General features: G+C 36.8%; 3 protein-coding genes across 3 annotated transcripts; 2 read left to right on the top strand and 1 right to left on the bottom strand.

Annotated features, from left to right (window-relative positions):
• Nucleotides 1-9399: 9399 nt before the first annotated feature.
• LOC108053488 (ketohexokinase) lies at nucleotides 9400-10777 on the bottom strand. The gene has a single exon (XM_017136157.2). The coding sequence runs from the start codon at nucleotides 10678-10680 to the stop codon at nucleotides 9532-9534; it is 1149 nt and encodes a 382-aa protein (XP_016991646.2). The 5' UTR covers nucleotides 10681-10777; the 3' UTR covers nucleotides 9400-9531.
• A 528-nt stretch (nucleotides 10778-11305) lies between these two features.
• On the top strand, nucleotides 11306-12438 carry LOC108053489 (ketohexokinase). The gene has a single exon (XM_017136158.2). It carries the CDS (start codon nucleotides 11402-11404, stop codon nucleotides 12368-12370), a length of 969 nt encoding a protein of 322 aa, XP_016991647.1. The 5' UTR covers nucleotides 11306-11401; the 3' UTR covers nucleotides 12371-12438.
• Nucleotides 12439-19077: 6639 nt separating this feature from the next.
• On the top strand, nucleotides 19078-21732 carry LOC108053487 (probable fumarate hydratase, mitochondrial). Its single transcript, XM_044457873.1, has 3 exons — nucleotides 19078-19286; nucleotides 19717-20725; nucleotides 21326-21732. Exons 1-3 carry the CDS (start codon nucleotides 19146-19148, stop codon nucleotides 21583-21585), a joined length of 1410 nt encoding a protein of 469 aa, XP_044313808.1. The 5' UTR covers nucleotides 19078-19145; the 3' UTR covers nucleotides 21586-21732.
• The last annotated feature ends 2530 nt before the right edge of the window (nucleotides 21733-24262 follow it).

Raw genomic sequence — 24262 nt, 5'->3', positions numbered from 1 at the left:
GAATTACGATGGCAAAATAATGGGATGAGGTAGCCAAGCATCTGGAATCCAAATTAGTTGCATGCTTTTTTACGCTTTGTCTGGCCATTGAAAGCAATATAAGTCTCTCCTATTCATTATAAATTTTTCTTTATGCTTGCTTTTTAGTGTTACGCGTGAACCAAATAGCAATTAAATCACAAGCCTGGTCCTAAAAATAAGTAAACCTTTTTATATATGGGGCATACAGAGCAGATTCTTTAGTTGGATTTTCAGTTACTTAAATCCTTAAATAAAAAAGGGATAAATTAACCCAAAGATTGCATGCAACATTTACTTCAACGTCAAGCGAGTTGACAGCCCTGATGATTACATGTATTTGCTTACTGGCATAAAAGCACGCACATGCAGCATAAATTATATACTATGTGTATAATACTTATCGACTGCCAACAGTGCTGCCCTATTGTAGAGGTCAAAACCTACTAGAGTGGTGAAATATAAAACCAATTTTTATAAACATTTGATATTGGATGGGATGAAAAAATAGTAAAAATAAAACAGGAACTACCTAGGAATTTTAATTATAAGTATTATTATTTCTGTTTAATTCTGAGTCTCCTGTGATACAATTTTTTCGTACTATTCAAATAGGAGTTTATGGTATAGAAGTTTCATCATGATAAATTTCATACATATATATTCTACAAAAATGGCTAGAAATATGGTTTAAAGCAGCACTGCAAGGTGGCAAGATATAAAGACCCGGAACGAAAAAGTGGAAAGGACGTAAAAGCGAAAATCATTAAATTAACATGACAAATGACAAAGGGCTGATAAGACATCCCTGTATGCATGCACAGGACCACCATTTTTATATTTTAATGGACATTGGGCGGTGGGTGCAGCGCCGTTGAATGGCAGTCAACACAATAATAAATCCGTAAATATAACGACCAAGGATACTTTGGTAATTGGTCGAGCTTATGCTTAACGGCGGTTTAATTTATGCCGGAGTGCCCGTCGAAACCGAACCGAACCTCCGATGGCCACACAACCGCCGGACCTTCTGCCGCCCATTAACCACTCGGCAAGTACACACGGGTCTAGCTATAAAATGTCGCGGTCGCCGTCACTTGTTTACGATTATGACTGCCTTCTATATACACCATGTACATTCGTGTGTGTACGAGCGGCTATGCTACGTGTATGCGCTAAATTTTAACGGGTATGTGTATTAAAATACCGGCTTGGTCACCCACTCAACAACCTAACTGTGGGCAAAAAAGAGATTTCTAATCGAAAGCTCAGGACCAATGAAACACCTACCTTCTGATCAGATGTACAGGTAATATTTCAAAAATTTAAATTTTGATACCAACTTGTATGTTACAGAAATCAAATCAGTAGAATTGAATATTGTGTTAGCTTACTAAGGAGTCTAAAAGAATGAAGTACGAACACGAAATGAATCCTTCGGATTTTCTTCTTTAAAATATATTGTAGCATACTTTTAGGCACCACTCTAAGTGATTTCGAAACCGTAGAGATTTTTGTATCAAGCCCATCAAATTTAAGCCTAAATTTAATTAGTTATTCATTATTTTATTTTGACAATAAAACTTACAAGGCAGTTTCCAAAAAAAGTTTACTTACTATAATTGACTAGAAGAATGTAATCAAACTATAAGTTGCCTTTTCCCATAAAGATTTCAAATTAGATAAAATATGTAATTGTGCTTCAAGTTCAAAATTGTACTCCTTGCCTTTTTTTTTTGGTTTATATAATTTTAAAATAAAGTTTGATTCGACACCCACTGTGAGTCCTTGGGGAAGAGCTGGTGATGCCAATGGCGGAGCGGAAACGGAAGTTGGAACACATTTTGTTGTTTTGGTGCTTGGTGGGCACTCGTCTTTTTATTACAATATTTGCCGGCGTAGTTGCCGTTGCGCTTTTTATGAATGCTTTGCATATCGTAAAATTAAATGAACGAAAAATGTTTACGTATTTTCGGACTCTTTTATTACACTGGTTTTTTGGGGAATGTCGTGGGGTTGCACATTCTATTATCGCATTCCGGGTTTTCCCCGCTAATTTGAATATGGCGATAAGCAGAGTAACAAGCCCGGCGGGTTTGGAATATAGCATCGCCCAGACATGTCCGCATTGGAATCAATTAAAAGTCACCATCCCAGAGGAAAGCACATTAACCCATCCAACCGTGCTGTCGCCAATCCAAAATCCCCGTTGCGCCACTTCACCCTGGCCATTGTTTCCTCTGAGTGGCAGCAATTAACCAAGAGTCGATTGCTTTATTACCTTGGCTGCAAACAACGGGCATCCTTCTCAGAGATGGGAAAGATCCTGCTGGATTTATACGAAAATAAACTCCAGGACTCATGGCTTAAGCCCAATTAAGGCGACATTTTAAAATCTGATGATATAGAAATTTATTACGACTTAATACATAGAAATTACAAAATAAATACCATTACGTATTAACTTTATAAATTATTAATGACTTGAAGTACCTAATAATTTTATGGAAAATATTCAAAAAAAAAAAAATGATTTGAATACAAATATTTAACTAAACTTATATACTTTCTTACTTACTATAAATTTATTAACTTAGTCTAAATGCAAATTTTATATATTTAAAAGTAGTTCAAAAGATCAAACCCACTAATCCCCCGTGGATCCGCGCAAAAATTTAATGTTATTATTAGTTGACAAATTCATATTATTGTTGGCTAATTTATTGCGGTTTAAGTGCATTGTTTAAAGTACATTGTTAAAATGTAGATAGTACAGTGAAACAATTCGTAGTTCATTGTTCCCATCACTAAGCCATTCCCCTTGACAGGTAGAGTGAGAGATAGATACTTTGTAAGTGCGCTTAGTAGTTTCGTGTTCATACATAAATTATGTTAATACCATCAAACGAGAGTAACTAGCCATAAAAGCACCAAATAAAGCCCTGCAGAGCGAGCAGTTAGTGGACACCAGCCATCAGGTGAGGTGATGACGGCCAAAAAGGCTAACAGGAGGATGAGGAGGAGCAGGACGAACTGGATGGGCAAACGCATCGTTTTATGGGGTCGTTAAAAGGTCCAGGGACATAAAACCCATGAAGGAAATTAAGTTCTGCGAGGTGGACAAAGTGAATTTCTGATCGTCACTTCAAGCTGAAGACCTCTGTGAACCACTGGCATCTGGTGCCCTAAGTTGCTAACTTTAGAAACCCTCCTTAAATTATTTGATTGCCAATTATTGATACACAATGAAATAAACTGACAATTTATTTGTTTTTAACAAAGTAATCCTGAAGAAATAGAGTTCAGCTGTTGAATCTTTGCATTGCTCTCTGTCATGAATATTGATTAATTGTTTTTAATGATTTTTTTTCTTGTAGCGATTAGACTGTTCATAAGATTATGAACTGAATGATTAAAAGATGAAATAGTTTAAATGAAAAACCATGCTTAGCTTTTATAATTGTCACTATTACTAATGAATTTTTTCAAAATTGATAGGAAAAATGTTTTATTAAAAATTTAATTAGGGGCGTAAACTTTATCTAATTTAAAATATTTTTTAAATAATTTTGATTCTCTAGCGTTACTTGAACTTGAATATTACTTCTCACTACCATAAAAATAAAAACTTTAGCTAACAAATGTTTTTATGTTTTCCTCAGTGAAAGTCTTTTTTCAATTGCAAATTAGCCAGTTTTTGGAGAAGGTCGATGATTGATATCCTTGTTAGAGGAAAGCATATTAAAGCCTGAAAAATAGTACTTTAATGCTTTTAAATGGCTTTCCTTTCGCAGTTCAGACGCTCTGGCACTTTTTTGTTTTGATTTTTCTTTTGCTCAACTCTTCGGCGGTACCTTCATCAATCATTTCTCGCGAAGGCAAACTCTGTCAGGTCCTGGGCTCTGTGTCCCGAGTCCTTGATCCCGGGTCCTGGTTCCGTTTGGGTTTCGGTCGCGCCTGCAGTGGATTAGGCAAGGACTATGACATCGCCGACAGTCGACGTCATCCTATCCCTTCCGGGTTAACAAATGAATTTCGCGCGTTGGCTGCTTGCGACTTGAAAGGATTTGAACGCACTGAAACTCAAACGAATTGAACGGAAATATAAAAAACAAAAATTTATATATATATATATAAAATGGTGGGAAGCAACTTTAAGATACTCTGTACTTACTATATAATTATGGTGGTGCTTTAATGAAAAGTGATCCTATAATCTTTCAAATTCAAATGTTTTCTTACAGAATTAGTATACAACTAATGTTAATACTTAAATGTGTTTATATAGCTCTTAGTGTAGAAAAAACCAGCTAGATCGATTTGCATTTTTGTATAATGATGAAAAGGATTCTTCGCAAACCGAAATACCCCTTTTCGCAGCAAACACTGGGTATTAAAAGGAAAAATAAGAAGAAATGCGAGTAAAGGGATAACCAATGACTTTTACCCCACGTGTGTTCCACCCTGAAAGCCCGTACTCAAGTTCATTTTAGTCGGCGAACTGTGAAAAAGCAGCCAAGCACGAAAATAATAACAAATTCCTGCACAAAGCAGAGTGAACTGAAGTAAAGTGAAATGTTTTTTTATGTAATGAGCGTAATAATCAGAGAAACATGCGAAAGGATCTGCCACGATTTTGTTGATTGATTCCAGCACAACAGCGAAAACCTTATTAAACCTGAACACCCCAAAAAGGTTTTCTTTTTTTTTTTCTATCACTCTCTGCCAAATCAAAGCCGAGTTAACCAAGACAATGCGAATGGGGTAAAGGCATTGACGACTGGGTTTTTTTTAGACTTGTTATCAGGAGGCGGATTCTAAGCCATGATGGATGAGGGAAAGTAAACAGATTTTGTTTCGCAACCATTAAAAGTATTTGTCTAGCAAACCCCTCATGTACATGCTTCAATTCCATAGAATGTAAGTTAATTTAATATAGCAAGTTTTTACCTAAATTTAAAGAGTTTCTGGATTCATTTTAACGCATATTATAATATATGGAAAGGTTAATCTCCCAATGCCACTGAACCACTTTTGTGCTGCTGCGCCACCGATAAATAAGAATAATGTGCGGAATCCAGCAAAGGAAGCCTCCATAATGACCATGAAAGAACAGTTTATGGTTAAATAAAGGCACAGCGGCCAAACTCCATTTTCTAGACACAGTGTCGGGCGTAACTGTAACGCCCCCATTTCCCTTCGCCAAAACATATATCCACCATCCCGCAGCGGGATACTCTCTTCGTTTATGCAAAGTAATGCAAAATTGCGACGGCGGCCAGCGGCAGCAGCGATTCAAATGCAAGTGGTCCACTTACCCACGATATGCACAGTGGTCAGAAAACTATGGAATTTTCATTAAAAAATCATAAAAAAAAGTCTTTTTAAAAAATATATTTAAAATATAACCATTCAAAGTGCTTATAATTGGCTTTAACATTTTTTTTAGGTAACGTATATATTACAATTTTTTTAAACACATTTTTTAAATGCTATTATAAACAAAAAAAAGGGAAGCATGTTTGACAATGAAATTAATTAAAATAAATCCTATTCTGCAAAAAATAGTTGCGCAAACAAAACTAAAATAAAATGAATAATCAACAACCACAGTGTTTTTCCAGCTGTGAGCATTTTTTTTTTATTGGCCAAGCTTGATAACGCATATTTTTGGCTTATTTTGCAGCTTACTGCTGCGACAGCAATTTTGCACAACTGGATGTGTGTGTGTTCTTTTCCTGGGATCACCACACACATGAAAGGGAAGTTTTAGTTTTCAATTGGCAAATGACAAAATATCCTTACTTTAACAAAGGAGATTTTCTTTAAGAAAAACTTTAAGTTAGTAAGAATATAATTCTTTAAATAATAAGCTTTAATCAATTTTTATTATTCTGTAACTGATAAACTATGAAAATTAAAATTAAAGAGTGCAAATAATTACAAAGATATCTCCTTAAAATTAATGCTTTTCTTTTTCTTGAATCCTATCAAGTAGGGTATGTATAATTCGGTATATCTCGGTGATTGGCTCTTCACACAATCATTTTTTGTCGCTGCGGTTTGCCCTTCGCTGCCCGTCTGCCGATAATCACGCTATTGCCCCATCAGCCGGAAATGGGCGCTCCGCCATCTTGTGTCTGCGTTACGAACGTGTGAGTGTGTGTTTGTGACTGTATGTGTGTGGGGTTGAGTGTGTGTGAAGCCGACGAAATATGCGTGCAAGTGGCATAAAGTGGCAGCCAGACGGCCATCTTTTGGGTCTTTGCCGTGCGGACGGGGTTGCCAATCTGCTGCCAAAGTGCACAGCGTATATTGGATTCGCCAATCATAAACTGAAGCCAACTGCATAATCTATGCACCATTGCAGTCGCACACAGACAGCGAAAAATGGATGGGGGCGTATGGAAATTGGTTTGAACAATTTTCCATCAGCATCCGAAATCCTTTTAGCGGAATTGACATCGCGTCACTTCACTTAAATCAGAATTTTTTATACTGAAACTAAACTTAATTTAAAGACTTAAAATTTTAATAGCATTTTTTTTTTAACAATAATTTGAAGAAAATTTTGAATATTATAACTTTAAAAAACCTAGATATCTTTTATTTACTAATTGAAATATTACAAATAATGTTCGCAGCTTAAGTAATAGGTAAACAGAATTTTTTTGAGGGATTATAATTAAGCTCATAACTCAAAATTAAACTCATTTTTTGATATTATTGGCTTACCACCCGTTTTATTTCCATTTTTTCTAACGTTTATTTTAAATTTAAAACTAATAAGCAGTCGGTCGGATATTAAAGCTACGAAACAATTGCGTTTTGCATATCTCCGGAACATTGCCTTCCACTTTTCTACCACTATTTCAGTTTTAGTTTGTCTGTGGCTCGAAATAATAACAATAACTATCTCTTATATCTGCTTAACAGCCAATGCAGTTAAAAAGCAAATGTTTTTCTCAATTGCCACTGCCATTGCCATGACTGTTATTATATTCGCTGCTGTTGTTGCTGATTTTGTTGCCAGTGACTCTGCTGAATCGCTGGTTTTGTTTAATTCCCTAAGAGAGCATATTATAATTATTCCAAGAACATTAAATATAAAAAAAAAAAATTTAATTTTTAAGGGATATATTAAAAATTATTATTTAAATCAAAAATTGTAATCAATTTCTTAATGAATTTCCAAAATGTTTTAGTTTTCAGTTTGTTCTTCAATGAATGAATAATTTAAAATTAATTTTTAACGAATTTATTATAAATCTTATGATTTTTATTTCGAGTGAGTATTAAACAAACCATTTTGAATTTTCTTTTAATATTGGTTAGTGAGGGTATACAAAACTTTGGCATTAAAAGCCAGACATCTTTTTTACTCTTTGCCAACGACATTGCCTTGCCAAAAACAATTCCCACTGAATTTTTACAGCCGAAATAATTTTTAATTTACATAAATGCCGGTCGCTATTCACAATGTAAGTGTGTGCTGCCGGTTTTTCTTTGGCTTCTGCCGGTTGCATTCAAAATACAGCAACGAATCCGAATCCGGAAGGCAAATGGAAGTGTTTCCCGAACGATCGTCCCTTTTTTTCAATGCCGGAATGTGGGTGAAACACTCAAACAAAATGCAATAAAAAGTTTGTAAGTCTGTTACTCTTTTCCATATAAAAAAAAAAAATTTTATTTTATAGTCCATATCATATTTCTTATTTGAAATCGTTTAAGTCAAGAAAAGAATTTAGTTTTAAAAGCTTAGGTTCCAACAATATAAGATACAAAAGCCGTATTAAATCAGCCGATAGCTCTTAATTTATTTGTAGTATTTGTTTTCATAACATTAAAGCTATATATTATAAACAATAATTTAACATATTTAGTTTTATTTACAAAATAAATATGTTAATGATCCCAAATTACAAAACTTATCATTTTAGCTGTCCTAGGAATGATTAGATTATTATTATTTCTGTAGAACAACTTTGTTCGGTATTTCTTTGTTTGTTTCTTGTTTGAACTGCTTAACTATTTTTTGATGATTTTAGGCCTTTTAAAGCTGATATTTTGGTAAAGTGCATTCCCCTCACAAGTTGGCAGCTGCAAGCTTGCGACACATAATTCTGGTTCATATTCGAATGGCGGCGACGCAGCAGTCCAAAAAGCAAATAAGTTCCTGTGCTCGATGTTTTTATGAGGGAGTTGGCATTTACAGATGCAGCATTCTCGGGGATTCCCTTCGCCAAGCCACGTCAAATGGTTGGACATTTATCGATTTGCCAGAACAGGGATTATTTGCGCTGCCTTGGCATCGTAATTTCTGGTAATCTGTGCTGCTTCGCACCGAAATTATCTTCATCGCTCATACGCCGCGTGGCCCGGGAAATGCATGAAAATTGTCACTTATATTCGTGGTAATTGTTGTTGCTGCCTGCCTGCTGTCCGAAATGATAAACGACCGAGAAACCTCCCTCTTCTCTGCTCCGCTATTCACAACATTTGTCCACCGCCCAACGTCTACATAAATGTATATCTATTAGCATTTATCTTGGTCTCGGAACCCGGACAAGTTTCGCCTGACTCAAGAATTAATCATGTGGCAATTATGCTGTGGCAACAGTTCTTCCCCAGCATCCATTTGCACACACACACATATAGAATAGCTTTCCTTTGGCCACTTCCTCTTAGGGATTTCTATGACATCGTCAAATGGTCGCCCAGTGAGAATTTCAACTAAATCATTGTGTCCGAAATTATGCCGTGCCTTTCGGAGGCACAAAACAATATTTGAAGATAAAGCCATCATCATGAAACCTGTACATTTATGGATACAAACTACCAAGTAATGCGTAATAAAATCAGGGTGAACCTTAATGCAGACATAAGCGGTCTTTGACTTAACGCTTTAGTTTTGTTTTACAAAGCTTAATAAAAAAGGAACAGACTTCTTTTTTAATAAGACATAAAAACATGAATATTGTTTATTTCAGCTGAATGATTATTCTATGCAATTTTATTTCATTTAGATATTAAACATGAAAGTTTATGTTCTTCGTTATCATCACGTACATCGCATTCTATCTGCAAATAAGTGTTCTGGATATACCTAAATAAATAATACAATTTAGAATTTTTGAAAATTATTATTAATGTTGTATTATGTTACTATTATTAACAAACCAAAACCAGAAGGAATGTTTCAAAAACCTGTTACTTTGTTAACAAAATAAACACAGAATAGAGATGAAGTTAACCACGTTTATCTTAAATTCCTAAAACCTTATAAATTTTGTTTTCGACTTATGTTTTATGTGTATTTTTAGATGTTGATTGAATACATTTAAATCGCTTAAAAACATTTATTTACTGCTTAAAGAGGCCTTAAATTTTGTATATAACTTTATATGTTTACTGGACAGTAAATGGTATAGAAAAATAATGCAATTAAACACATTTAAATTTTGTAAATTACTTCAAATGTTTACTGAACAGCAAATGGCAATTTCCACATTCCTAGGTGGTGGATACACGCTCCTGAGGAGCTTCTTCCACCTCCGGTTCGATGGTGGCAATGGAGTCGGTCCTGTCCACATCCGGAAACTCAAACGGTCGGAGCAGGTGCTTCTTGCAGCTGTTTTGCTGATCGCCATTATCCTCGTCGTCGGAGGACACCTCACTGCCAACCTTCATTTTAACAGGCAGCTTGACCGAGTCGATGCGCAAATGACCAAGACAATCGAATCCGACATAGGCCAACTTAAAGCTGGCCACCGCATTCGCAAAGTCCACGGCATCGGCCAATCGTCTTTGCCGCACAAAAGCGGCATAAATAAAGGCGGCTGTAAAACAATCACTATCGCCTACACGATCCACGATCTTCTTGGTCTTATAAGCGGGCAGTTCGAAATAGTGTCCTTCGGTGGTCATGCAACCCGCACCCAAACTACTCCACGGCACAATCACACAAGGCCTCCGGATCCTGATGTCCCTTGGCATTCGCAGCAGTTGGTTGATTCCCTCGCAGGCTTCCTTCGGCGAATTCCAACCTCTGGTTTCGGCTATATACTTGGTGATGAACACGTAGTCGCACATGCCAATCAAATCGATGACCTCTGCGAAATCATTAAAGATCTGCAGCGAGACCACAATGCGATCTATTTCCTCTTTGCCGTTATTATGATCGAGGATCAGGCGAATCATATCGCAGGTTTCCCGTGGACTACGTGCCTCGAAGTTCACCCAACCGTACTGATCGAGATCCAGTTTCCGGAAATCGGCAGCCGTGACATACGGAAACGCCTTGTCGCAGTAGATCACAGTGCAGCGTCGAGTCCATCGCTCCTGGACGATCGTAGAGAACGGAGGACTCTCGTCCGTGAAGGTACAATGACTAATGTCAATTCCACGCCTTTCCAGATCATCCAAAATCATACGGTAAGTGGGATTCCGAGACAGCACGCCGAACAACTCCACATTGGCGCCCAAAAGTCGGAGGGCCGTGCTCACGTTCGAGGATCTTCCGCTGCGGTGAAGGGTTCCGTTTTGGGTGCGGGATCGATCGCTCTGGAAATCCACCTTCTCAATGGTGGTCACGTAGTCCACCTCCGTGCAGCCGACGCAGAGCACGGCCTTCATCACACTGATGGAACACCATTGGGACATCTTGACTCTAGCTGCGATTCCAGTCCTCGATATCGATTCACAATCCTCGTCCTCTCCTCTTCCTTCGATTCCTTAGCCTCAGTTTTAGATTGTCATAATTTCGTTTCTATTTCCAAATAGTTTGACAAACCCTTGATTCATGGTAGTAACGATTGTTCATTTCTGTTTGCTATCCAAAAAGACGATCTTCGTATATTTCAGTGGAAAATAAATCATTTGCTTAGACATTGTTATTTAGCTACTTAACTTACATTAAACAGATACTCATGAAATTATATAAAAATTCTGTATGATTACTAATTAAAAACGTTAAGATACAGAAATATCATAGCGACTTATTATCAAGATTAAAGAAAGTATGTCAATAAAACGGAAATAATCTGGGTCTTTTAAGAAACTTTTAAGCGACTAGATTTTATTATTAATTAAAGCAATTGGTAGAATTGTAATGGAAAATCGTTTACAAATTTGATTAATATACATTAATAAAACAGAGGAAATATATATTGAGTAAAGACTTACTTTTCTAGTATCAAACATGCCTATTGCCCAGTTTTAATCTTAGTGAACTAAGTATGATTTGATTTAATAATCATGCTGGAAAATGGTAGACAATAGAGCCAGTCTAATTTGCTCCATAAAATCAAAAAGTAATGCTTTTGTAAATTTGTAATTTTAAAATTTAAAATTAAAACAGCAAAGACAGTAATTCGATCAAACCATGGGTGATAGTGACAAAAAATTGAGCTGGGCTGTTGGCAAGAAGACGGTGATGTGTGTGGGCGCCACGTCCATTGACTTCGTCTCGACCACGAAGACCTTTCCCGAGCCGAATAAGTTGGAGAAGGCCGTCGGAGGATACTGGATACGCGGCGGCAATGCCTCCAACAATTGCACTGTGCTCTCGAATCTGGGGGTCAAGGTGGAGTTCTTCGGAATGCTGAGCAGCTTGTGTATGTTCCAAGTTCTGGTGGATGACCTAAAGGCACGTGGCATCATTGTGGAGAACTGCCCAACCTGTGACCAGCCTGCACCTTTTGCCTCTGTGATACTCACCAAGTCGACCAAGACGCGAAATATCATATCCTGCAATAGTAACTTTCCCCATGTCGATATCAATGATTTCCGTAAACTGGACCTCAGCAAATACGGTTGGATTCACATGCGGGCACTTTACTTCGAGAACACCATGGCGATGATCAAAGAATTGGCGGCATATAATGCAAATAGGGAGGATAAGATCGTTGTGTCGGTGGAGTTTGACCACAATCTGGACGATATGTGGCCCCTGATGGACTACTGTGACTATGCCATCTTCTCCAAGCAGTTGGCCCATCCGAATGGCTGGCTTTCCATAGAGGATGCCTGCATGCAGCTGGACGAGCGATTGGGGATGCGATTTGGCCTGAACCTCAAGCGACCCTGCTTAATAGTTCTGTGGGGCGATCAGGGGGCCGGGTTCATGGACCTCGCCGGGCACTACACCCACTCCAAGCCCCACAAACCCAGACGCATCGTGGACGCCCTGGGAGCAGGTGACACCTTCGTGGGCGCCTTCATCTACGCCCTCTACATCCGGGAGCGATCCCTTCCAGTCGCCGTGGACTTCGGCAATCGCATGGCCAGCTACAAGTGCTCCAAAAATGGCTACGATCACATCGCCAACATTCTACTTCCACCGGTCTTATGATTTCGACAAAACCATTTCATGATGTTTGCCCTATTTCACGTTTTATAACCCAAAAAATAAATGTTTTCCAACAAAAAAAGGATTTTTTTAAACACAAAATTATAGTCAAGATTTCACGAAATCAAATTTATATTTGGTGCCCTTCAATTAAAACAGAAACCTTTGCAAAATGTAAGCAAAAAATCTTATAAAATGATAACATATTTTTCATGTATTTACCTTGGCCAAATTAGAAGTTGGGATGAGGTATAAGAAACATTTGTTTTATTTATTGACAACATTTAGCACTTTAAAACCATAAGTAACACAAATTTTAAGCGAATTAAAATTGGCAATAATCATGCAACTGGAAGCCATCCTTTTAAATTATTCCCAATTTAAACGCCAAGTACTTCCTGACTTTAATAATATACATTATTTCATTTACATTTTATTCCAATTTAAATTTGATTCTGAGCAATGACCATAAAACAGTAATTGTAAATATATAGCTTATGTACATATATGCAAATGGAATTAAAAATGGGAGGAAAAGAGAAACTGTCGCATGCCCTTAACCCGTTAAAACCGACCATTTATTACGTATGCGCACCGCTGACCAAGGATAATAATTACCTTACCAGACGCTCGACCAAAGTGTATCGGTCATAAATAATGGGATATACGAATGCGAATGTATACAAAATTTTCGTTTTACCTTTCCAATTGATTGCAAAACGGACCTGCAATGTCATTTAATTTTCATCGCTGAAAAGGGTTCAAATATTTTCATTTATTTTTACGTACCTTTTGTCGTTTACCCTTGGCTATTTGAAATATAGCCAGATTATTTAAATAAATGGCAGCCGCTTGGCCACTAAATGGGTCAATAAATATGCGACCAGCAGGTGACCAAACTGTCCCTGTTTCAAGCCGATAAATGAGATCTCCGCCAGCAATAGATTATTATTCGCTTGTGTTCGCACAGATTATGCAAATGCGACTTGAGGCGAATCCTTGATTAGAGATTTGCTGTGGCAAGATTTGAAGCAAAATCAATAAGACCTCTGATTTTTAAATGTATTATCACAAAGCCGAGGAAGTGCATGGACCGCGAAAAAAAATCAAGCAAACATAATTCATAAATATTCAAATGAAAATCCTCGCACCACTTCAATAGAAAAGTTAAGCCAAATTACGTTTAAAAATTATACATAAAATCTCGTGATTCAAGGAGCCAAGTGGTCAAAATGGGCAACTGGCCGCCGTCAACTTCACTTTTGCCGCTTGATTGAAACTCATTTATCATCGTAAATTAGAAGTAAGGGGGGCTTGGAAGAGATTCATCATACTCCCGCCAGCGAACTGTAATCTGGCTCAGATTGAAAATTAATGAGGTCATCAGGCTCTGCATACCCAAATAGCTCTGCCAAGTAACTTAAAGCAGTGCGCGTTCTTCGCTTTTCTTTCTCCAATATTTTACTTGTTTGTACTCTTACAGGAGGTATAACAATTTTGTTTAGAAGTTTGGTCAGAACGCGGAAAGAACTCAGACAAAATAGGACGCACAGCCAATGTAATTACCGTGTTGTGCAACTGAATACCTAAGAACTGAATTATCATCTTCAATTTGATTTGAAAAAAATAATTTTGGTTACCGATTTTGGCCCCTTTTTTTAATGTTTTTTGCGATAAATTGCCAAAAATATATTTTTACAGCTGAGAATATGAATTGATTATAAATTTTACAACGAGTTCAACATTTGGCCATTATTTCGCAGGGATTTTATCTATAAATCAAAATTTAAGTTAATTACTTACGGATTTTGGCCTAAAAAATGTTTTTAAAGACTTTTTTGTTCTACTTCTTTACTCAATATAATAGTTTTATCTAATATTTGAACTGTTTTTTGGATTAAATATAAGCTGTCATTTAAACAAAAGCAGTGCGCAACCTCATCAATTTTCTGTGCAATTGGAAGGGTATTTAAGCTGCAGCTTGTCAAAGGAAGCTTACGTTCTCTTTCTATTATAAATATTTCGCTTTTTGTTGCTATTTAAAAATTCACTTAGCAGGAGGGGCTTAAATTCATCCACCCGTAAGTTAAGTCCCAATCTCGCCGCATATTCATCCCCCACAATATTGAATAAAATTTTCAAATTGTCCTTTTACCCTGACATTCTCCCCCAAAACCAATTTTTAAAAGCTCTTTCAATTGTAATTACCTCAATAACAATCATATTTACTTTTCATCTTAAAACTTAAAAACTTAAAAAAAATATTAATATACCTGCATTTCAGCTTGAACAAATTTATTTGGCATTGAAGGATTTTGTATTTTAAAATTTGAACATGTTTCCTTTCTCCTTTACAATTTGTAATTTTTAATATTTTAAAATATTGTTTAAAGGAAAAAATAATTTTTATTAGCAAACTTGTTCCGAGAAACTTTGAAACATTACAGAAGTATATACCTCTCCTATGTGAAAAGAGGTCCTTGGACTATAGTTTTGATATGTATTGTAGGTATTGATTGTGTATTGAACCTCTGTTCCCGTTTCTATGGCTCTTTTTGTACAGCTTCCGGTTTATTGGGCAATTACGCGAGCAGCGCTCTGATTATGCATCAGCCGGCAATTGTTTTGACATTTAATCAAAGGAAGGACAAAGGGACTCCCGTCGATGGGGAAATTGTGCCGGTGGGGATGCCGATGGGGCTGGAGTTCCATCCCGGAGCTCTGGCATCCGGGTGCTCTGATAAGCTTGACTGGACACTCTGGTAATTGAGTGACTTGTTCGCCGTTGTCCCATGGAATCGCGGTTCAATGTCCCCTTAATGCAACGCTCCTACCAATCCCTCAGTATTATTATTCGTTTTCATGGCGGATGGCAGATCAAAGCGCGATTGGTAGACGTCGATTTGATACCCTATAGTCTCTGATTAAATGACTATATAGCATTAGTGATGTTTTCCGACCTTTTAATGATGTCCGTTTCAGACGAAGGCAGATTTGCTATGCAAATTCTTAATAATAAGCATAAAAAAGTATACAATTGGTCGTAACACTTTTTTATGCGTCAACATGACCGCCACAAAATGCTTTCATTTCCTTTTGAATTTCTTTGGCTGCCATTGTGCAAAGCAAAAGACATAACATCAAAAGGAAAAACACAACTACAATACCAGCCACATCCTTCGATTATGTCAAACAAAAAGGCAGCAATTTGGATTTAAAGAGCGACCTTGGGAGTTAGGAGTATGGACATGGGTATATGGCTTTTGTATGGTCGGTACTTCAATTTACTTGCCACATTTCCGCCAAAGTCTTGCCCAACTTTTCTCATTTCGGTTGCCGCTGCTCTTGATGCTGTGCTTCATTTCTATTTCAATTGCTACATCAAAAAAACGGACTTCCGCTTCCGGTGGCGCTGCTTGAAGCTTGCAGCCAAAAACTTTTGCGTATACCCTGATTTGTGAGAAGTTCCTTGATTGGCGATCCTTACTGCATTTATATATATATAAAAGACTTAGCTTCAAGTTGCCAAAGTGCTTTTAATTTGAAGATCATCTTTATGTATTTAGCAAGGGAAATAAACAATAATAGTTTTAAAGTTTAAAAGCCAAATTACAAAATAATATTCCAAATCATAAATAAGTCTCAATTGCATAATATAAGGAGAAGATAATTTTCTTACATTTTACATCATTTACTTTTTAAATTAAACAAATTAAACTATGTAAACCAGGCACAAAGTATTATCCACCAGACTAAAGTGTAAAAGGACACCATGCTTGTTTCAGTATCATCAAGTTTATGAGATGGGCTCTCTTTTGATACTTTTTCTTCTATATAAGAAAGTTTTTCAGAACTTATACATGGGTTCTTTCCGTCGAGGTCTTTAGATTGAAAAATTTGGCAACCAATTTCAGGTGACCAAACTGTGTTTTTTTCTGAAATGTAATAGCTTTTAGAAAATTCAGAAAATAGACAAAATGTGGCAGAATATAAATTTTTGGTACCTGGAGGAATTAAGTCTGTTTTCATTGCCGGAAAAAGCTGCAGATCCTGTCGAGGGCTCAACTCTTCATGTAAATAGGGAAACGTCTTACAATTATATCCGGTTTGGGAAATTATGAACTTTTCCGTGGACTGTTTTCTACAATCAATGCACAATGAATTATTATTACTCAGTTTAGCGAATGTAGTCAATGGACTTAGGACTAGTAAGATAAGAAAATATTGAAGTATCTTTGGCATGTTGAAAATTAAAAAAAAAAAACAAAGTATTACATTTATTTCAAGGCAGCTAAGCTTCAAACTTTTGTATGTGATTAATTTGAACCCATTCCAGTATCCCAAATCGACCGAAACCATAACACAAATGTTGTTTGCATTGAACCAGACTTATTTATCTGCCATTAATTGGGAACAAGCAGACTGCGGGACTTTGGCAAAACTTTGGCGAATTAAAAGTTCTCTCAGCGGTCAGAAAGTCAACAAGATATCAAATCCTTATTTGCATAGACAGACCCAAACCCTTTCTACCGATTGACTGGCTGACTGACTGACTAACACCCTGATTTATTTGCTTACAGTCTGATTCACTTGCTTATGTGGTGGTATTGGGCAACGCTGCGTATGCCTAATTAATGCCCCTGGCCCTCGTCGAAAATGCGTCAATTTACCCAATTTGCTTCCTAACCCCTTTCGAATTTCGGTTTCTTTGCTAACGATTAGGGTCTCAGAGTTTCCCTCACATCAAGGAATTCAGTTTAAGTTTGTAACTTAATATAAATTGTCTTGGCTTGCGGCTATTTGTTTAATTAATTAGTGCTCCAGACGAGTTATATTTGGCAAAGTTGATAGTTTGAATAGTTTATTTGCCTAGATTTATTTGCTTGTTTAGCTGACAATATAAAAGCTAATAAACCAAAATTGTTATATCAATGGAAAACGTTGATGTGCTAACCATATGTAAAGTTTTTTAACAATTTTTTTAATCAGCAAAAAAGGTTTTTTTTAATAGCTCAGGGTAAGGGTAAACATATTTCAACTTAGGATTTGTGAATTTTTACCTGAATATAAGGTTTATCTAAAATGTTTTCAACTTTGGTTACAACACTTAAAAATCCTTGTTTTTTTAATAAGGAAAAAATGTTTTTAATAGCTCAGCGTAAAGGTAAACATATATAAACTTAAGGTTCGTCATTTTTTACCTGAATATAAGGTTTATTTCAAATGTTTTCAGTTTTGTCTACAACACTTAAAGAGCCTTGAGGGATTTTCTCTGTGGAATTAGTTCGATATTTACTTGTTTGTTTACAGAGTAGCAGTTCTAAAAGAAATTGTATGTTGAGTCGGGCAATTTCCCTTACTTGATTATGGGTAATCGGGCCCCTGACTCGACGACCCTCATTTCGCTCGGTCCGATACGCTACCCCTAGAAAATGATGACCCGGGTTCGAATGTGGCGGTGGTTACCTGGGATGTTATTGCAGACAATTGCAGGCTATTGACATTTCAATTGTCTCTTATTATTGCCAGGACCTAGGACATTAAACTGGCGAAGGGAGCGAGAACGACCCTCATTTAAATTTAAAAACAAAATGAAACAATGGAAAAGCACTTTGGTGGGGGTAATACACGCATGCAATGAAAGCAAAAATTTGCATAATAATAATAGCAATTGCACACGCTTCAGGTATTAAAGACTCATCCTCAACTGGATTTGCAAAAAGAGGAAAATAACCAAAGCAAGAAAGAATGCAAAACAAAAAACGAGGAAAAGAAAAAGCGTAATGTGAAGAATCCAATTTTCACTTAATTTTCTATGACGCCAGAGTTTTTCTCTCGGAGTTTTCCCTAGGGCAAGTCACAGTTTGAATCCGAGTAAACCAACATCCCCTCGACTTCACTCCTCTCGGCTTCACTTTGGAAAATAAGAAAATAGTCAAAAATGCTCGGAGCCATTTTCATTCCGTTTGTTATTTTGTCTTAAAGTATCAATTTGTGTATCATTAAAATAATTTGATTTCCATTCGACGACAAGGAGACCTGACCCGTAGGGCAAGGGGTTTTCGTCTTTGACTCTCACGATCTAATTTTACCCACATCTGATAGGGACCCCCACCTTTAAAATATGTTAACCAAGTGCTCATGAGGACATTATTTCAAGACAAGGCTTTTAAAATGGCAACTCGATTAAGTAAAACGTAATATATATAATATTTGTGTTTCGTGGAAATTTATTATTTAAAAAAAAATAAATAAATAAAACCGTATTGTATCTTTTCCAAACAAACCTATGACAGTAAATAACAACAATAAAACTAATTTCCACGAAGGTGTCATTATTCTGGTTTTATCTATTACTTTTTATACGTACTTTGTTCTCTGGAGGTTTAAAAAACAATAAGGAAAAAACAAAAATGGGATTATATTTTTATTTTTGTAATTATAATAGTAATAATTTAGAATGATATGATATCATATGAAACTTACTACCCATTTATTAATAAAGAACAATTAGGAAAGGGAACAATTGAATAAATGTAGCATGCTTTTAAGCTGCACCCAATTTAATTGCTGTTTCCTGGGCTAAATGCTTAAGGATAATTATATAACGAAATAGTCTAATATTTGGTGGTTTTTCCAATTTCTAATAGTTATGCATACTTAGCTATTTTGTAAACATTTTGACTTTTTGTCTTCCGTCAGATGTTCGTGTTCCTTCTCGACTCGAGACTGTATATTTTTGAGCTGCTTTCCAAATACAATATCTGGGTGTTCCAGCATGAGTTACAAGAAGGGTGAGACCCGCCAGGAGAGCGACACCCTGGGACCCATGGAGGTGCCCATGGATCGCTACTACGGCGCGCAGACGATGCGGTGCGTCCTCAATTTCCGCATCGGTGGCGAGGAGGAACGAATGCCGGTGAGTATAACCAAATAAATATGTAAAAAGTGGTATTATTTATGTAAGATAATTATTTTTAAAAACATAATCAAAAATCGTTTAAAAAAGAAAAGAGCTAAACCAGCTTTAACCATTTTTCTTAACTTAAAAAAATAACTTCTTAAGCTTCAATTGTTTTATGTATCAATCAATCTGTTCCCACCTTGACCAAATTAATATATATTAAATAATTATTTAATAAATAAATATTATTAAATAAATTAAATTTCTTTGAAAATGCTATCTTAAATTGTTAAATAACTAAAATACAATTCATAATTTTGTGTGCTCTTATTGAAACCTTTGTCCAATAAATGTCCATATCCACATTATATTTACTTAATATTTTGTGTTGATTTATTGTAAACTATTAAAATACGTTTCATAATGTATATGTATCTGAAATCAGCGCCAGATAATCCAGGGGATGGGCATCCTGAAGAAGGCGGCTGCCGAGACCAACCAGGAATTCGGATTGGACCCCAAGCTGAGCACGGCGATCTCGAATGCGGCGGACGACGTGATCTCCGGGAGGCTCTACGACGAGGGCCACTTCCCGCTGCCCATTTGGCAAACGGGATCGGGCACCCAGAGCAACATGAACACCAACGAGGTAATCGGCAACCGGGCCATCGAGCTGCTGGGCGGACATGTCGGCTCCAAGGACCCAGTGCATCCCAACGACCATGTGAACAAGTCGCAGAGCTCCAACGACACCTTTCCCTCGGCCATTCACATTGCGGTGGCCACCGCCTTGACCAAGGAACTCCGTCCGGCGGTCACGGCTCTGCGGGATTCCCTACACGCCAAGTCCATTGAGTGGAAGGATGTGATCAAGATCGGACGCACCCACACCCAGGATGCGGTGCCGTTGACTTTGGGCCAGGAGTTCAGCGGCTATGCCCATCAGCTGTGCAACGGTCTGCAGAGGATCGAGGCTGTCCTGCCGCGGGTCTATCAACTGGCTCTGGGTGGCACCGCCGTGGGAACGGGTCTGAATACCCGGCGGGGATTCGCCGAGAAGTGCGTCAAGCGGATTGCCCAGCTCAGCGGACTGCCCTTCGTGGTGGCGCCCAACTTCTTCGAGGCTTTGGCTAGTCGGGATGCCATGGTGGAGGTGCATGGAGCCCTCAACGTACTGGCCGTCAGCCTGATGAAGATCACCAATGATATACGATTTCTGGGGTCCGGACCACGATGCGGCCTGGGCGAACTGCAGCTGCCGGAGAACGAGCCGGGCAGCTCCATCATGCCCGGCAAGGTCAATCCCACCCAGTGCGAGGCCATGACCATGATCTGCGCCCAGGTGATGGGCAACCACGTGGCCGTCACCGTCGGCGGAGCCAATGGACACTTTGAGCTGAACGTGTTCAAGCCTCTCATCGCATCCAATGTACTGCGCTCTATCAAACTGCTGGGTAAGTGTAAAATATCCTTTGCTTTAAGGAAATCAATATATAGCAATTTAATTAAAATTAAAAATTTAAGTGTATGCCAAGCATCTTACACAGCATCATGTCCTAAGACCATAATAAAGCCTTTCAATAAATATACCATTTGTCCTGATGGGACTATAATATTAGTAAATTTCAAAAATAAAACATTTTAAGTAATTAATTATTGCAAAATTCAAATTTAATAGTGTACTAAAGTTGCTTACAATTTGTATCACATTTTATCAGAATAAATATTTTGAACAATATTGAAAATATAAAAGCCTACTTATTTTTTTTACCTTCAATAAGGTTTATATTTACGAAATTTGAATAGGTTTCGATCTAGATTTCCCCAACAAAATTTGTTCCAATATTTAAGTTAAGTAAATTAAATTAGATACATCCTTAAAATAAGCATGAAAAGGTGTTAAGAAATAATTTGAAAATGTACTTTTAATTTTAAATTATAATAATAAGTTTAATCTCAGTTTTTCTTGAAAACAGTTTTTTAGTTTTTTTGTTTATATTTTATTTTGTATGAATTCGAATTAATTTCAAATTCCTTTTTTAACGGACTTCCAGCGGATGGATGCATCAGCTTCAACTGCAATTGCGTCAAGGGCATTAAGGCCAACAAGGAGAAACTGGCCCAGATGGTGAACGAGTCTCTAATGCTGGTTACAGCCCTCAATCCGCACATCGGCTATGAAAAATCAGCTCTGATCGCCAAAGCGGCTCACAAGAATGGAACCACTTTGAAGGAGGAGGCCCTCAAGAGCGGAATTTTGGAGAAGGACTTCAACGAATGGGTTCGCCCAGAAAAGATGCTGGGCCCCTCTTAGGATCCGCCTCAGATCCGCCTCAGATCCCCGTTTTATTTGTTTCCCATTACCATAAATTTCGTGTTCACTAAATTTCCAACATTTCGTGTCACTGCAATCAGTTATTTAATATGGATTAAATATTTGATAATCCAAGTCCGATGGAAAGGTGGTTTGTTATTTTCAGGGCTTAATAAAGACCTAAAGTAAATTTTAAAAGGTACATTTTAAACTAATAAATCTAATAAAAATGTATGTTTTACACTATTTAAGTTCATTACATTCACTTTCAAGTAGAAAATGTTATGACACACACACAATGGACGGACAAACTAACGAAGAACTTGTTGTCATATCGATGGTATAACGTACTAACGTACTCCATTTTCCATCAAACTCAAACAAAACATAAAGAATGAAATTATGCACACTTGACGACAAAAATCAACATGAACAGACGTCGTGCTTATATAACATTACTTCCGCGGTGAATCGAGATGCGCAATCGTCTTTTTATTAGCCAATTTTAGCTATTTATAGAACCAATATAAAAAAGTAAAATAAAAACAATTTATTATTAAAAATGTTATGTAGTTTAGTATATTAGTTATAATGAAATAATATTAAATTAACAATTAACATTTTTACATTACGAAGTAATTATACCGAAAACAGATAATACCTATACCCAAAATACCTATTAATTTCCTAATACCTTGTATGCCTAGTATACCCTTATAATTAAGTTTCTATTTTATGATTCTGCTCGACTTGGCCTATAATAATCGATTATTTTCACCATTGCGGAAACGAGAGTAGCGCCGACATATTGACAGTGAGCTGACAGTTCGTCAAGGGAAGCAGTTACACAAAAAAATAGCTGACTGATACTGAAAAACAGGATCCGCGACCACAACCAGGATGTCTTGGCTAAATGACAGAATGACAAAATGACAGACTGACTGATGTCCTGGTTGTGGCGACGTATGGCTTTATGCGGCCACCAATATCAACATGGGCTTATTAACAAGACCCGGAACAAGAGGCTAAAACCTTTCTCCTTTTTTCGGGAGGTATATAAAAATTGATTACTGCAGCCCAGCCCAACATAAAACCAGAGCCAAACAGGAGACCAAATACTAGACCGCACCCGAACTGAACCATCGAGACGAAAATGACGTGACAGCAGCCCATTTACTGGCGACAAGTTGGCCATTGGGGTTATGTGGTGCGTAGGAAATTACTAGGTTGCCCTCTCCACAAGGACTAAATTATTTTGGCTATCAAAGGAATACGGACACATATGAAATATATACATCCTAATAGGATTTTAACTTTGTTAAAAATAATCATAATAATATTATGTATACATGTGAATCTACAAAGGTTTTAAAGTCTTAAAAAAAAGAAAAGGTTTTATTCCGTTTTCTAATATGATTTTTTTTTAAATCTGAAACTTAAATTTGGCGAGTACGTCAAAATTTAATTTTTTTAACTTTGAAGTAGCACAAAATAACTAAATTGGCCTATACTTACCTTTTATTAGTTTTAGTGATAAGTGAAAAACATATATTTATAAATATTGAAACAAAAAATGTAAGCTTGCCGTCAATATGTGTTTAACATTAGCCTTCATGTTACTATTAAAATCATATTTTAGGGATCGATGTATTCGGAATATAATATATATTTATATTTCTATTAAATAACGAAAAAAACCAACGTTTTTATTTATTTTTAAGATTTTTTCTTTTACTTCTCTACTGCCTACAGACTTTCTATGAACATTCCAAACTTCTCTTACCCAATTTTCTGCCTTTGCCAAAGCAATTCAGCTACATCTAGGAACTTTGACAGTTTCTCGCAGCACCTACAAAAACAGGCCAAAAACTAACCGAAAAAGTTGCGTAAACTTCAAGTGCAGGATAAACAGGACGAAGAAGGAAACCACGGTGGCTGAAGTAATACGAAATATAGTATGTAAGTACTCTGAGCCAACACAATTCAATTTAACTTTTTCATTCCTTTTGCCAAGCTCCTTTATTTTCCTTTTATTTTTTTTTTGTATATGGAGCTTGCTATCCAGTTGGTTGTTGGTCGGTGAGCAAGTGTGATATGTGGATGTTATGGCAATTTCCACCAGAGTCAGAGTAGAGTCCCATTCAAAATTAAAATGTTCCTTATGCACGAGAGATTTCTGATGGAACGAAACGAAATGAAATGAAAGCTAACGGCCTGGAAGTCAACCAACCTGCGACAGACGACAACGACAATGTTCATAAAGCCGGGAATCGGGGATCAGGGTATAAATATATGTACATATATGTAGGTATTCGCATTTATACTTCAGCAAGTGAAGTAAGCCCACTGGTTACTATGGTTGACTATCAACGGGCCACACAGTCAACAGAAAAAATGAATTAACGCCTATTAGCCCAAATCATGCGCCAAAGAAATTTAGGTTAATCCTTTTCATTTGACCTTAAATTTGTTTAGGGTTTGCTATAAAGATAATGTTTTAAGTTACCTCTCGAAATAGCTTTATTTTCTGCAATTTGGAATATAAAAATGTTATAATTTATATCATAAACCTAAAAAGCTAATTACGAATAACTGACTGCGGATTTGCCAAGTTTTCAGGAATAGCTCCTAACCAAAATCAGAACACGGAACGTAACACTGGGGGAAACATTGCCCA

This window comes from Drosophila rhopaloa, unplaced genomic scaffold (genome assembly GCF_018152115.1).
Source record: "Drosophila rhopaloa isolate 14029-0021.01 unplaced genomic scaffold, ASM1815211v1 contig_163, whole genome shotgun sequence".
Lineage (NCBI taxonomy): Eukaryota > Metazoa > Arthropoda > Insecta > Diptera > Drosophilidae > Drosophila > Drosophila rhopaloa.
This window is presented reverse-complemented; position numbering and strand designations above follow the sequence as displayed.